Here is a 13159-nt window from a genome sequence, read left to right as displayed (position 1 = left end):
CGTCCACTTATCAATCGGCATACAGAACAGCGTGGAGAGTCCAAGTGATCCGGGCGGACCGGGCAGTGTTATTACTCCATGGGACTTCAGCCACAAAAACCCAGCCGAATATGTAGGACGGAAATCCGTCTGTGTCAGTATCGACCCGAAAAACATCCTCCAGTCCGAACACAGTCTCACCAGCCAGGGAAAGAGAGTCACACCATTCGGTAAGCGCTGAAACGCCGCCGGGGCAGCCCAAACCATAGATCGACGTTGTTTCCCCAGCCGCCGAAGAGATAAGTGCCCCGACGAGTCACTCACATGTACAACAGATCTGTCCAAAGCGAGCACATGAGCCGGGTCCTCCAGCATCTCCACGAACATAGGTGTAGCTGGAGCATTCATCACTGACGCAGAGGCGGGCACATCGGTGCTTCCTTGAGAACGAACTATGCCCGTGTGGAACGGTGGGACAACAATGGCGGCCATCCTTCTTCCAAGATCCCGGGCGTCCCGGATCAGGGTCGTAAGCAGGGTTGTTAACGCAGCCAGCATATCTCTGGTCGTGAGCTCTGCCACATATCGCCAGATCCCAGGACTCTCCCGCAAAGCAGCTTCTCCGCCTGGATGTGGTCTGCGTAAGAGGGTGCCATCCGCCATCTTAGCTGATCCGGCCTCGTCCTTCTCCACCTCACCTCGGGACCGGGCCCCACACTAGGGCGCAACAGGATTCACCACGAGGACCCCAAAAGTCAAGGCAGGCTTCCCAGCGGAGGGTCACCAAAGGGCTAAACAAAAGCTTCGCCGCTCCCCGGGAGCCGCCCACCGAGTACGGGAGAGGCCATTAGTCATGCCAGGACACAACGCTGGATAGGGGGCCAAGTATCGTGCACTCACCGCGACCCTGCTTCACCGCACATCCCACAAGGTACTCCGCTAGACGGACTGGGTCGGTACCGTCGCCATCGGCCCATCGGATCTCCGGTGCCCTCCGGCCGACTCCTCAACTCCACCAGAGGCCGCTGTTGTCGCAGTCGCGGCCGGCTACTCTCCTCACTCGACACCCCGGTCCCAGCTCCGTGAAGGCCGCAAAACAGTCGGGGAGATTTCCACGGGTCTGCCGCACGTAAAAGCCTCAGGAGCAAACGGTCAGTGAGAGTTTTCCTTTGCTTACTTAAATATGCCGTTACGGCTCAGGATAGTCGCCAGGATGTAAGCGCGGGGTGAGAGGGCTCACGGAGCAGAGCGTCTATGCAGCCATCTCGGTCGCCATCTTGGCTCCTCCAATGAATATTTGTAATCTTGAACCAGTCATGATTAAAGAAATGCAACAGCCGTTATCTCAATTCATATGCCATTTTTAACATTAATTTTAATTTGGGGGCTGCTGCCACAAGGAACATGTGAGTGAATTTGTATTTAATGTCTATGTTCTCCTGAAAAATGTTGACGCGTTTCGCGCCCCAATACCAATCATGGGGGTCTCATCAGGGCTGTGTCTGGATACAATCTTTTCTAGGTCATACAATGAAGCCTGTGTCTTTTCCTTGCAGTATCCTTTCTATAGAGGCACCTTTTTAGCAGGGATTTCGATCGCGATTTAGTGGAGGAAAGGTCATAATTAATTGCACAGAGGTGCAGACTCGGGGTGCGATTTCACTTTCAAGTTTACTATTCCGTTGCAATTTTCCTTGAATTTAATCCTTTGGTGTTCCTCGTATGGACCAACAATGCGATTTACCACTAGTAGCATTTAATTTACAGGCCCTGGGTACTATAGTACCACTTTACTAGGGACTTACTAGTAAATTAAATATGCCAATTGAGTATAGCCAATTTTATCAAGTTTGAAGGAAAGAGCACATGTACTTTAGCACTGATTAGCATTGGTAAAGTGCACAGAGATTTAAAGACAGCAAAAACAATGTCAGCAAAACAAGAGGGTTGAAGGCTAAGGGGGAAACCATGCCAATGATGCCTGGTCTAACAATATTACTACTGAAATATTCACTACTGAGTGGAAAGCTGTTTGTGAACTTGATTTTGACGGCGGAAGTCTGGAAGGCATTGGAAACATATTTGACTTTTAGATAAAAATGGAAGTATCATTTCGTAAAGCGCTTGATGTGTATTACTATGTACCTGATAGGGTATTTTAATTATTTAAATCACAGTACGAAACGTATTTTAATTTGTGTTTTGTAGCACAATGCAGTAGCCAAACTCAAAACTGTGCTGACATACTGTCCACTTCGTAGAGCTCCTACTTTCGGAAAAGCTGATCTATGTCCCTTATCTCTGTCTCATCTCCAATCCTGACACCTCTCCCATTCCTTCAACAAGTGAGTGCCTGTGCCATTTCACTCTTTCGAGTTCCCGCCGACAGGCCCTTTTATAGAATGCTGTCATGTGCAGTTAAAAGTGTATTTCATGTCTCCATCAGCAAATATATTATGACCATTCACGAACATCTTTGAATAAATATGGTTTTATGCTAATACATATAATAGTGGCACTGGAACAAGAATTATAGTCATTACACTTTTTGTTCATGAATTATTTAAATGAGCATGGTTTTAGAGAACATCGCACTGATTCTTACCAATATAAGAAAAAGTTGTAACTGTACTTCAGCCCAGCTTTGGAGCACGTTCAGTACCACACATGGTCACTCATAGGTAATGCAATATACTCTCATTGAAAATAAAGAAGGTGGGGACTTAAAATAATACTACATAGCAAATAATGTTTAGAGAAATAAAATAATTTTAAGTTTTAAAATACATATATGAATTGTGGTAAATTTGAAAAATGTTTATGTAATTGATAAATATATTATGAAACACTTTAATAACAAACATTATTTGAGTACTAAAATGGATAATACACTTCAAAAAGTTTAGTAAACAATTCTGAACATAACGTTTAATACTTTTAATACATAATAATTAAAAAATGTTAATGTGGACAGCTTATTCTTTATCTTTAGGGATATTATTTTCAAATGAATATGTTTTAAATAATTATGTAAAACACAAATAAGTTAATGTGTTGAAACAGCTTATTGGTTTAATTATATGTTTAAAAGAACTAAATACAAATATGTCATGTTAATATTTTATAATAAAACATTTGTATTTTTTTGTAAGTTTAATAGACTTGAATACATTATCCTATACTTTACCACAAGGAGATAACCTCCTGCGGTGGTGAAGACATCCACCTACACGTGGAAAGTTATAAGTAGTAACTTCATAAATCCTGTTCTAGGAGGCTCCACCAGGGCATGGCGATAAATAAGTCTTCACCTAGGATTAACTTTGGACCCAGGAATGCTGAACAACAAAAAAGTGTAAAGTCATTCCTAGGTGCAGGAGTATTTTACAAATGAGCAAATTTACATGAGTAAATTTCACATTGTGAATAGGGCCCATAGTGTGTATGTTGTAAGAGTGAATGTGAGTGTTAGACATGTCAGCCTTAAGCGTGGTCTAACCCCAAACTTTTTGCCTGCTTACCTCCTCTTTTTGCTGAGTCTTTTGTTAGCCTTAGGACTCTGGGTACTTTACCACTTCTGACCAGTGCTAAAGTGCATATGCTTCTCCCCTCAACATGTTTACATTTGGTATATCCACAGTTGAGATATTTAACTGTACATCCCTAGCAGAGTGCACCACTTGTGCTCAAGGCCGGTAATTAAATACTACTAGTGGGCCTGCAGCACTGATTATGCCACCCATACAAGAAGCCCTTACAACTTGTCTCAGGCCTGCCACTGCATAGCCCGTGTGTACAGTTTGACTGCCACTTCGACTTGGCATTTAAAACCCTTTGCCAAGCCTTGAACTCCCCTTTTATTAGGCATAAACCACCCCTGAGGTAGGCCCAAGGTAACCCACAGGGCAGGGTGTTTTGTAGGTAAAAGCTAGGCCATTACGTTTAAGTTTTGCATGTCCTAGTAATGAAAAACAACTAAATTTTGTTTCACTGCTGTGAGGCCTACTCCTTTCAGAGGTTAACATTGGGAATTCCTTATCATACTTTTAAGCTGTAACTCCTGATTGAGAAGGAGGAGCTCTGTCTTGTTTTACATCAATGGAATGTCAATGATAAATTGTCTTTACTGGTAAAGTTGGATTTAACATTACTATTTTAGAAATGCCTCTTTTAGAGAGTGGCCGTTTCTCTGCACTTAAAGCTCTGTGTGCCGGTAGTCTGTCTCCATTACACAGTAGGAATGGATGACAGCTTGACTTTGTACATTCCCTCTAGACAGCCATAGCAGATTAGGTGTGTCTTAGTGCCCATCTTCATCCTGATGGCTCATCCTGGGCAGGATGGGAGGGAGGAGCTGACACACCTGAATAGGCAGTGTTCTGTCCCCACACAAAGGGCAGTAGTGAATCTGGAACCAGGGCTGGAAAGGAAGGACTTCTGTGCACTTGAAAGATTTCTTTTTAATAATAAAAATCACCATATTTGCAGAGCTCATCGTAGGCTCAATCGTGTGAAAACTAGGGTTGGCAGGGCACTAGATGCATTGAATAAGTATTAGTTTCTGTACAATAAAAAGAGCATAAAAAAAGAAAGAAAATCAATACCAGAAAGTCACTCTGCTCATCATGGTACAGCAGCGGCTTGCGTAGGTGGCTTTGAATGTGTATATGAGTGGCGGATCCCTGGAAATATGTAGCTGCAAACTTTGGAAATGTGCACTCTGCTAGGTCATCTACATCCTCTTCCGGTTCAAGTGTCATTGGGACAGAATCGAGGTCAATCTCATTCAGACGCTGAGGCCCCATCTCCAAATCCTAGGCAGAGAGAAGGTCTCAGATGCGTTTGCACATAAAAAATCATGTTACACTTCGAGTTACGTTACACTCATTGATTACAATCATAATACTGTTAACAAACATCTCATACTCAGACTTCATAAATCCTAACTCTTCAGATGTCACTCCTCTTCCAAACATCAATGTTATCATTCTCTTCAATCACATAATGATCAGGCGTAAAAGTCACTTTTCAGAAACATCCCAATCGAACTTCTCTCACCTACTTATCGCCTTCCACAAGACATGGCACTCTCTCTGGATATCTATTAAACTTCCCACGACCTATGTTCTATCTCTAGTCGACATCCATTCCTCTCCTTGAAGTGAAATGTGAGTCCTATTTTGCAATGATCACATACACACATCAAGCTTTTTAAAGATATGATCACACGCCTCACACACCACAGTCTTATCTGACCTCTAAAAGACATTGACTAGAGATATTTATCACAGCCCCAACACACAACCATCACACAGTTATTGATATTCAACACACTCCTCTTAAAGGTTCATCGAACTGTCCGCATTTAATATGCTCTATTTTGGTTCACCTCGAACGCGGCTGGAGCCTGCCCCTCCTGGCCCCCAATGACAGCCGGTAAAAACCCAAAGGCTTTTTCCACCAGGTCCAAATCATCATTCTCCTGTTGCCTTAAAATTGCTTCTTTCTTCCTCCTCTCCCTCTCCGCTGATTCTCTCTCCAGCACTACCAGGCGTTCCTGGGAATTGAAAATAAAATAAAACATTAAAAAAATTGTCCTTCAAGAAAAACAAAAATCAAGCCTTGTAAGAAAGTTTTTGAAATACAAAACAGGCATGGTGCCACTTTTGCATATGTCATTTTGGATAAGTTGACATACATAATACAGTGGGTGAACGTAACTATAGAACATAGACGCCGCTTTGGGTGTTTCAATAAACTCTGTATTGGTTTTCGCAGGCCTGCTCCAGGGTGTAGGCAGCAAGGGGTCTTTATTTTAGACTCATTCCCAACTATAAGCTGTTTTAATACATCCTATGTGATACTGCTTCATGAACCATTAATATAAAGACCTTAAAACAGCACATGTACGTATGCTTTGCATCAAAGGGACCCAATTGGCAGCTGGTGGTAATTGTAAGGCATACTGACAATACTTCTTGCATTTCATAATCATACTTGATCTCAGACTAATGATGAATTAAATCCATCTTCCACAAGATAATTTGCCCAATTATAATGGTCTTATAGTTGGATCAGTGGTCATACAGTGTGGATTCCATACAGGGCCTCATTCACACAGGTAACTACGAGTTTTGAGTATGTTTACACTATTGAGTACATTTACTATACAAACTGCACTTTTGTAGTAACTTGCCCTTTTGTAGTAAGTCTAGCACTAAACATGGCGTACCACAGGTACTGCAACACCCTCCCATAGTAAATAATGGGCAATGGGACTTACTACAAAAGGTGTCATTTGTTACAAAAGTGCAGTTTGTGACTACCAAAAAGTAGTAAATTTACTCAATGTGTAAGTTACTACAAAAGTGCAGTTTGTGAATACCACTTTGTAGTAAGTTCTGTAGTACTACACAACTTACTACAATGAGCAGGTTGTGAATCAGGTCCATGTGTGTAGTTAGTGTATTTCCCAAAGACTTGATCTGGAAGGAAATTTCCCGTCTAGGCGTGACCCAAATTAGTACCATTAATGTGTAACAGGATCGATAATTATGTCCTCTACATCCGTTCAGTCCTCCAATGTGCATTTCTTTTAATAAACCACTGTATACATGTCTGTTGATTTCAGAGCGAGGAGGGTTACTCTGACTGGGTGTGTTTGTGGCTGCTTGCTCGTAGTTTGCTGTTAGACATTCTCATGCTGCTTTGCACATATTGTTGCCATATTAGTTTACTGCATCGAACGTAGATGACATTTTAATAACTTTTTAGATAAAATTGTTCTTAACGTTTTACCTTGCTTCTCCCACTCCGCATTTTCTTTTGGCTCACTTCTTGCTCGGCCCTGGCGGTACCCAGGTGTTAGGCGGTTCCGCACTGCACCAGGGTGGGCGCGCTAGTTGTTTACGCATTGGAAAGCATTTAGGGCACACTGGGGTGTCCGCGCAGCGGGTGCGCGCAGCGGGCCCGCCAAAGCCAAGCCCGTCTGCATCCTTTGGCGCCCGGAGCGCAACCAGCGTCAGAACCCCTGGCCGTTTAAAACCTATGAAATATAGCAGACAGCAGTTGTTGGATCTAGATTCAGGCTCATGCAGACTGCATGATAGGGGTCTGTAAGACAAGAACTTAGGTGAGCTTGCCTGCCCAAAATGCTCTTTTTTGCCGAGTCTAGGCACTACCAACAGCCTTGACCATGCTGGGTGAAAGGGGAGACGAACAATAGTTACTTACCTGTAATCTGTGGTTCTCCAGTATTGGTGTCTTTCATAGATTCACATGCCTGAATCATTCCCCGTCGTCGGAGTGGGAGTCCCACGGTATATAAAAAAGCAATAATATGCTATAATAACATTGGAAAAACCAGTAATTCCCAACCAGGAAGTAAAGTAGCCCAAGCTACAGTAGAAAAAACTTTCACACTCATGACTATCCTAGTCATTTTGTATAGTCCAAACTACAGCCAATCAGGCGACAGCACCCACCAGAATGTTCTCCCCAGAGGCTCAGGTTCTCAGATTTTCTCGCACAGGAGTGAAGCTAAAAACATCCTTGCCTAAAGAGCCTCAGAGGGGAGGTGGGCGGGTTGCATGTGAATCTATGAAAGACACCAATACTGGAGAACCACAGATTACAGGTAAGTAACTATTGTTCTTCTCCAGTATTAGGGTGTCTTTCATAGATTCACATGCCTGAATCAGAGTAGATAGCAATACCGAAATAATGCTCGGAAGACGCTTTTTGTAACATAAGTTTGTACATAGCAGGTATATACATTCACATAATAAAATGCCAACATTCACATATGCATAAAAAAACTTGCAAGCACATGAGAATGCACCCAACTTAGGCATGGAATAAGCGTCTAGAAAGCAGTACAGAGGAGGAGGGAAAAACAGAGGCTCATCTTATCTGAAAAGATTGCGTAGAACCGCTTGACCCACTGACGTACCAGCCTCGCTGGCAGCATCCGAACAATAATGCCTGGTGACAGTATGTCTGCTGGACAAAGTCGCTGCTCTGCAGATTTGCTGACGAGGAACTCCAGCGAAAAGAGCAGTCGAGGAAGAAACAGCTCTTGCAGAGTGAGCTCTTGGAATTGTCTGTAAAGGTCTTCCAGCTTGAAGATGGCAAAAGTCAATAGCTGCAGAAATCCATCTAGCTATGGTTTGTTTAGACACTGCTTGTCCTTGCCTTATCTTACCATTGGCAATAAACAGTTGATCAGATTTGCGAATGGCAGAGGTCATTTGCAAACAGAATTTTAAACATCTTCTGATGTCAAGGGTATGTAATGCCCTCTCCGCAGGGGATTGCGGATTAGGAAAAAACGTCTTTAAGATGACTGGTTAGTTCAGGTGGAAAAACGTAGGCACCTTAGGCATAAACCTTGGGTTTGTATTAGCACCACAGAATTGGACGTGAATTGCCAGAAAGGTGAATTGACGGTGACAGCTTGAACATCACTGACTCTTCTAGATGAAGTTAATGCTAGCAAAAGAGAAACGTTCCATGTTAGGATTATGAAATACACCCTGTGAATTGGCTCAAATGGGTGGCGCATGAGCTGCGCTAAAACTACATTAAAAATGCCATGATGGAGGCGGACGACGAACAGGAGGAAACATTCTGAATAGTCCCTTAAAGAACTGTTGTATTCTTTGAAGAATAAAGAGAGATGGACCCATCCTGACGTTACCTTGAAATGGCTGCCAAAAAGACCTTCAACAATGCATGAGATAAGCCTGATCTTGCCAAGTGCAAGAAAAAAGGTAATATCTGGTCCAGCGTTGCATGAAATGGGTGAACCCCAGTAGATTAACACCAAATGCAGATTCTTTACCATTAAAGTCTGTAAGTCTTTATTTTAATAGGTGCTCTCGCGTAAGCCAGTACCTCCTTACAATCCGTCAAGATATTCAGATGAGCTAATTCAAGGTGCTCAGAACGCCAAGCTACAAATTTTTAGAGAAGCCGGATCCTGATGGCACATCTGACCATTCTGAATGGAGAGGAGATTCGGTATTGGTCGAAACTGTATTGGATCGCACTCAGAGAGGAGAAGAAGTTTGGTGGACCAGAATTGGCGAAGCCACCTGGGGGCGAAGAGAATCAAGCGACACGGCTCTTTCATCTTCCGGAGAACCCCCGAAACCAACAGTATCGGAGGAAAGGCGTAAGCATATATTTGAGACGGATTGGTGTCACTACAACGCATGCTTTTACCACGCATGCCTTTACAACGCGGTTTTTACCACGCAGTCCATTACAATGCATAATGCTTTTAGGCGCTGGATAGTGAATTATTTAATTTACTATTCCAACTCCAGTCCCCGTGGATAGCAGGGAAGGTGTTGGATAGTATATTAAATACATTCCCAATCCTAGAGCGCCCCCCAGCGCATTGCGTTGTAATGGTTTGCGTGGTAAAAGTTGCGATGTAATGGTAGTGCGTTGTAAAAAATTCGTTGTAACCGTGCTACACCATTTGAGACCAGTTTATCGAAAATGCCTTCCCTTGCGAGTCCCTGTGGGTAAGCCAGCTTGCAAAGAAACAGGCATTTGCTGTTCTTTTTGGTCGCAAAGCGGTCCAGATCGGGATGACCCCACTGCTGGAAGATTCGATCCGCTGTTGGCTGATGTAATTCCTATTCGTTGTTGGACACCGTTGACCTGCTGATGGTGTCCGCCAGCACATTTGCAACTCACGGCACATGAACAGCCAAGAGATTGATCCTGTGTGGTATCGCCCAAGCCCATACCTCTTGGGCTTCATGAGATAGAAGAACCAACCTCGTTCTTCCCTGTATGCTTAAGTAATGCATACTTGAAGTATTGTCTGAGCGAACCAATACTGTGGCCCCTTGAATGATTGCACGAAAGGATTTGAGGGCTAAGAAGATGGCACCTAGCTCTAGCAGATTGATGTGCCAAGCCTTTTGTTGAGGGTTCCATTTCCCGCTGACTTTCAGCACTTGAAGACATGCTTCCCAACCCTCGAGGGATGAGTCAGTAGTGATTGTGTAATTTTGGCGCTTCTTGAAAGAAACGCACACACCTTCTACAAATTTCTTTCTTGGACCCACCAAACAAGAAAGGCCTCTTGCATCCGAGGAGTGATTAGAATGAGATCTTCGATTGAACTGGAGACCTGCAACGACTTTTGTCTAGCTCCTCTAGCAATTTTCTCATGTGTAATCTGTAGAAGCACCACCAAGTAGGAGCTGCAGGCCCGTCGTTCGTGTGAGACAAACACCTTTGCTAGGTTTGTACGGAATGATGCTCCGAGAAACGTTCATATCGGAGCTAGTACTAGTTGGGACTTGTCATGATTTATTGAAAACCAGGTTTTGAAACAGTGACTGACAAGTCTGGGTGTGCTGGACTGCTTGTAAATAAGAGCGAGCCCCTATTATACAGTTGTCTCAGTAATGATGAATTTGTATGCCTTGCAGACGTAGATAGGGTGCCACTGGTGCCAGGATCTACGTAAAGACACGTGAAGCCGACCTAAGTCCAAAAGGTAGGGCTTTAATTGAAAATGTTTTGTACCTATTGTAAAGCGTAGCCACTTCCTGTGCTTAGGAAGAATTGGCACATCAAAATAGACCTCTTGGAGGTTGAATGTAGTTATAAAGTCATTCTGGCATAAGAACCTTAGGACTTTGAGGTACAACATTGGTAAAGTTTGCGCAAAGATCTAAAATCATGCGCTACTTTCCTGATTTGCTTGTTGAGGAGGAACTGAGAGTAAACCCTAACGCTGTTGGAGATTCGGAACCACTCCAACGGTCCCTGTTTGTATCCATATAGACACTTGTGCAAACGACCCCCGTAGATGAGAAAGGTGGAGGTCCCTTTGGAGGTGTAGAAAAAGGGAAAATTGACAAATTCTAGAGCGTGCCCTTGGGCATGACGTTTAAAAACCCAACGTTCTTCTGTCACCTTTGACCAATTGGAATAAAAGTGAGATATTAGACCTCCGACGTTTTTGGAGGGAATAAAGGTGGGTTCAAGGTAATCCATTGTTTCTTAGAAGAGTTGCCTCGGCCGTACGATGAATTGTAGGAACTGTTGGTACTTTGCCCATATGACTGTGTTTGATTTGAGTAACGCAGTTGGTTATGATTGTAGGAGCCAATACTGGATGGAACTCCCTTGAAAAAAGGACGTGGATCTACGTGCTCGGCACCACGAAAAGGCTGCTCTATATCCAGAGGGTGTGGGCAGTATCTGTGTGCTGGCCAGAAGGGATCCTCAATCAAAAGGCAAGTGAAGTATTGAAGTTGGAACCTCCTTGCGAAAGACGTAGCATTGAAGCAAAAATGTCTTCGCCAGACTGCCCCTCTTGCGAGCTGTTGAAAACCTGTACATGCAATGTACGCTGCACAGTGTATTATTTCTGATGCACTACTCTCTCTCTCCCCCTCCTGCAGGATCTTCAAAGTGTGAGGCTTGGAGGATTCTGGAATACGTTCTACTAGCGCCAACATGTCAGAGCACATCTGGCGGCATACCTGCCCACTGGCTTGCAAGATAATCGCTGAGCCGCCTGAGTAATGACTGAGTCAGGGTAGGCTGAGAGACTAGAAAAGCAGGTGAATAGTGGCGAGCTTCACACGTCTTGTCAAGGCGTGGAAAAAACACTGGCACAGTGTCTGGCCCATGCATGACTTTAACACCTTCTTCCTAATAAAGTCTATGATAGGAAGTGAATGAACTTGCTTCTGTGGTTTCCCCAGGACGAGGGGAAAGGGGAAAACCGATTCGCAGCTCTCTTCATAAGGAGGGGAAAACCTCCAATATTCTCCAAGAAGAATAATGGCGGAAGTAAAAGGCCATCACGCCATCACGTGGATGTAGCAGAAAGCTGCCGTCGACTAAATAAATTGTCTACAAAAGCACTGTGCATAAAAGTCAATAGTGTGTGAAACCAACTATCAACGGGCTCAAACGTCGACGAATCCAACAGTTGACAGGGTCATCCGTTAACGAAGTCAACTGGCGTCGAAGCTGAATATTGACGAAGCTCACCGTCTACAGAGCTCACCGTCTACAGAGCTCACCGTCTACAGAGCTCACCGTCTACAGAGCTCACCGTCTACAGAGCTCACCGTCTACGGAGCTCACCGTCTACGGAGCTCACCGTCTACGGAGCTCACCGTCTACGGAGCCCACCGTCTACGGAGCCCACCGTCTACGGAGCTCACCGTCTATGGAGCTCACCGTCTACGGAGCTCTCACCGTCTACGGAGCTCTCACCGTCTACGGAGCTCTCACCGTCTACGGAGCTCTCACCGTCTACGGAGCTCTCACCGTCTACGGAGCGCTCACCGTCTACGGAGCGCTCACCGTCTACGGAGCGCTCACCGTCTACGGAGCTCTCACCGTCTACGGAGCTCACCGTCTATGGAGCTCACCGTCTACGGAGCTCACCGTCTACGGAGCTCACCGTCTACGGAGCTCACTGTCTACGGAGCTCACTGTCTACGGAGCTCACTGTCTACGGAGCTCACCGTCTACGGAGCTCACCGTCTATGGAGCTCACTGTCTATGGCGGTCACCGTCTATGGACGAGCCTACCGTCTACAGAGCTCACCGTCGATGAGCCTACCGTCGATGAGCCTACCGTCGATGAGCCTACCGTCGATGAGCCTACCGTCGACGAGCCTACCGTCGACGAGCCTACCGTCGACGAGCCTACCGTCGACGAGGCCCACTGTCAAAGACATTTACATCGACAAAACTCCCAGTGGTCGACGAGCCTGCAGTCAACAAGAGGGCACTGTCCTCACTGTCATCGACGAAAGCCTGGAGGCGGTGTCATTGCAGAGCACCAGTGACTGCAGAGATTGTCCTCTGAGAGTAAATCGACCGTATCGTCGACAAGCTGGCACATTTTTACGTAGAAAAGTGCGCAGAGTGAGTCTAGACGCCTGAGAGTAAATCTCGTGGGCGTAGATGTGGGAGGCACAGACTCAAAGAAGGCCAGAGACCCCTTAATTGTGATGTTACTTCAGCTGGTGAAGTAGAGGAGAAGCATCTCTTAACATCTTAACATGCAGGACAAACAAAAAAATCCTCCCACATCAGAAGGGGGGTATAGTCTAAGCACAAGAACAACCCCTTCTCCTCCTACCATGTCAGAGACAGGCAGAGTGCTGGTCCATATACTCTTCAT

At 44.8% G+C, this 13159-nt stretch overlaps 1 protein-coding gene across 1 annotated transcript in view; it reads right to left on the bottom strand.

The window, feature by feature from the left end:
- MYO7B (myosin VIIB) overlaps nucleotides 1-13159 on the bottom strand; it is a 1196498-nt gene that overhangs the window by 708634 nt on the left and 474705 nt on the right. The window contains exons 22-23 of the mRNA XM_078666047.1: nucleotides 5369-5536; nucleotides 4584-4793 (exon numbers count right to left, since the gene is read on the bottom strand). Coding sequence (XP_078522173.1) covers nucleotides 4584-4793; nucleotides 5369-5536 — 378 coding nt within the window. The remainder of the gene's footprint in view (nucleotides 1-4583; nucleotides 4794-5368; nucleotides 5537-13159) is intronic.

This window comes from Lissotriton helveticus, chromosome 11 (genome assembly GCF_964261635.1).
Source record: "Lissotriton helveticus chromosome 11, aLisHel1.1, whole genome shotgun sequence".
Taxonomy (NCBI): Eukaryota; Metazoa; Chordata; class Amphibia; order Caudata; family Salamandridae; genus Lissotriton; species Lissotriton helveticus.
Note: the sequence above shows the minus strand (reverse complement) of the source record. Positions and strands in the feature narration are given on the sequence as shown.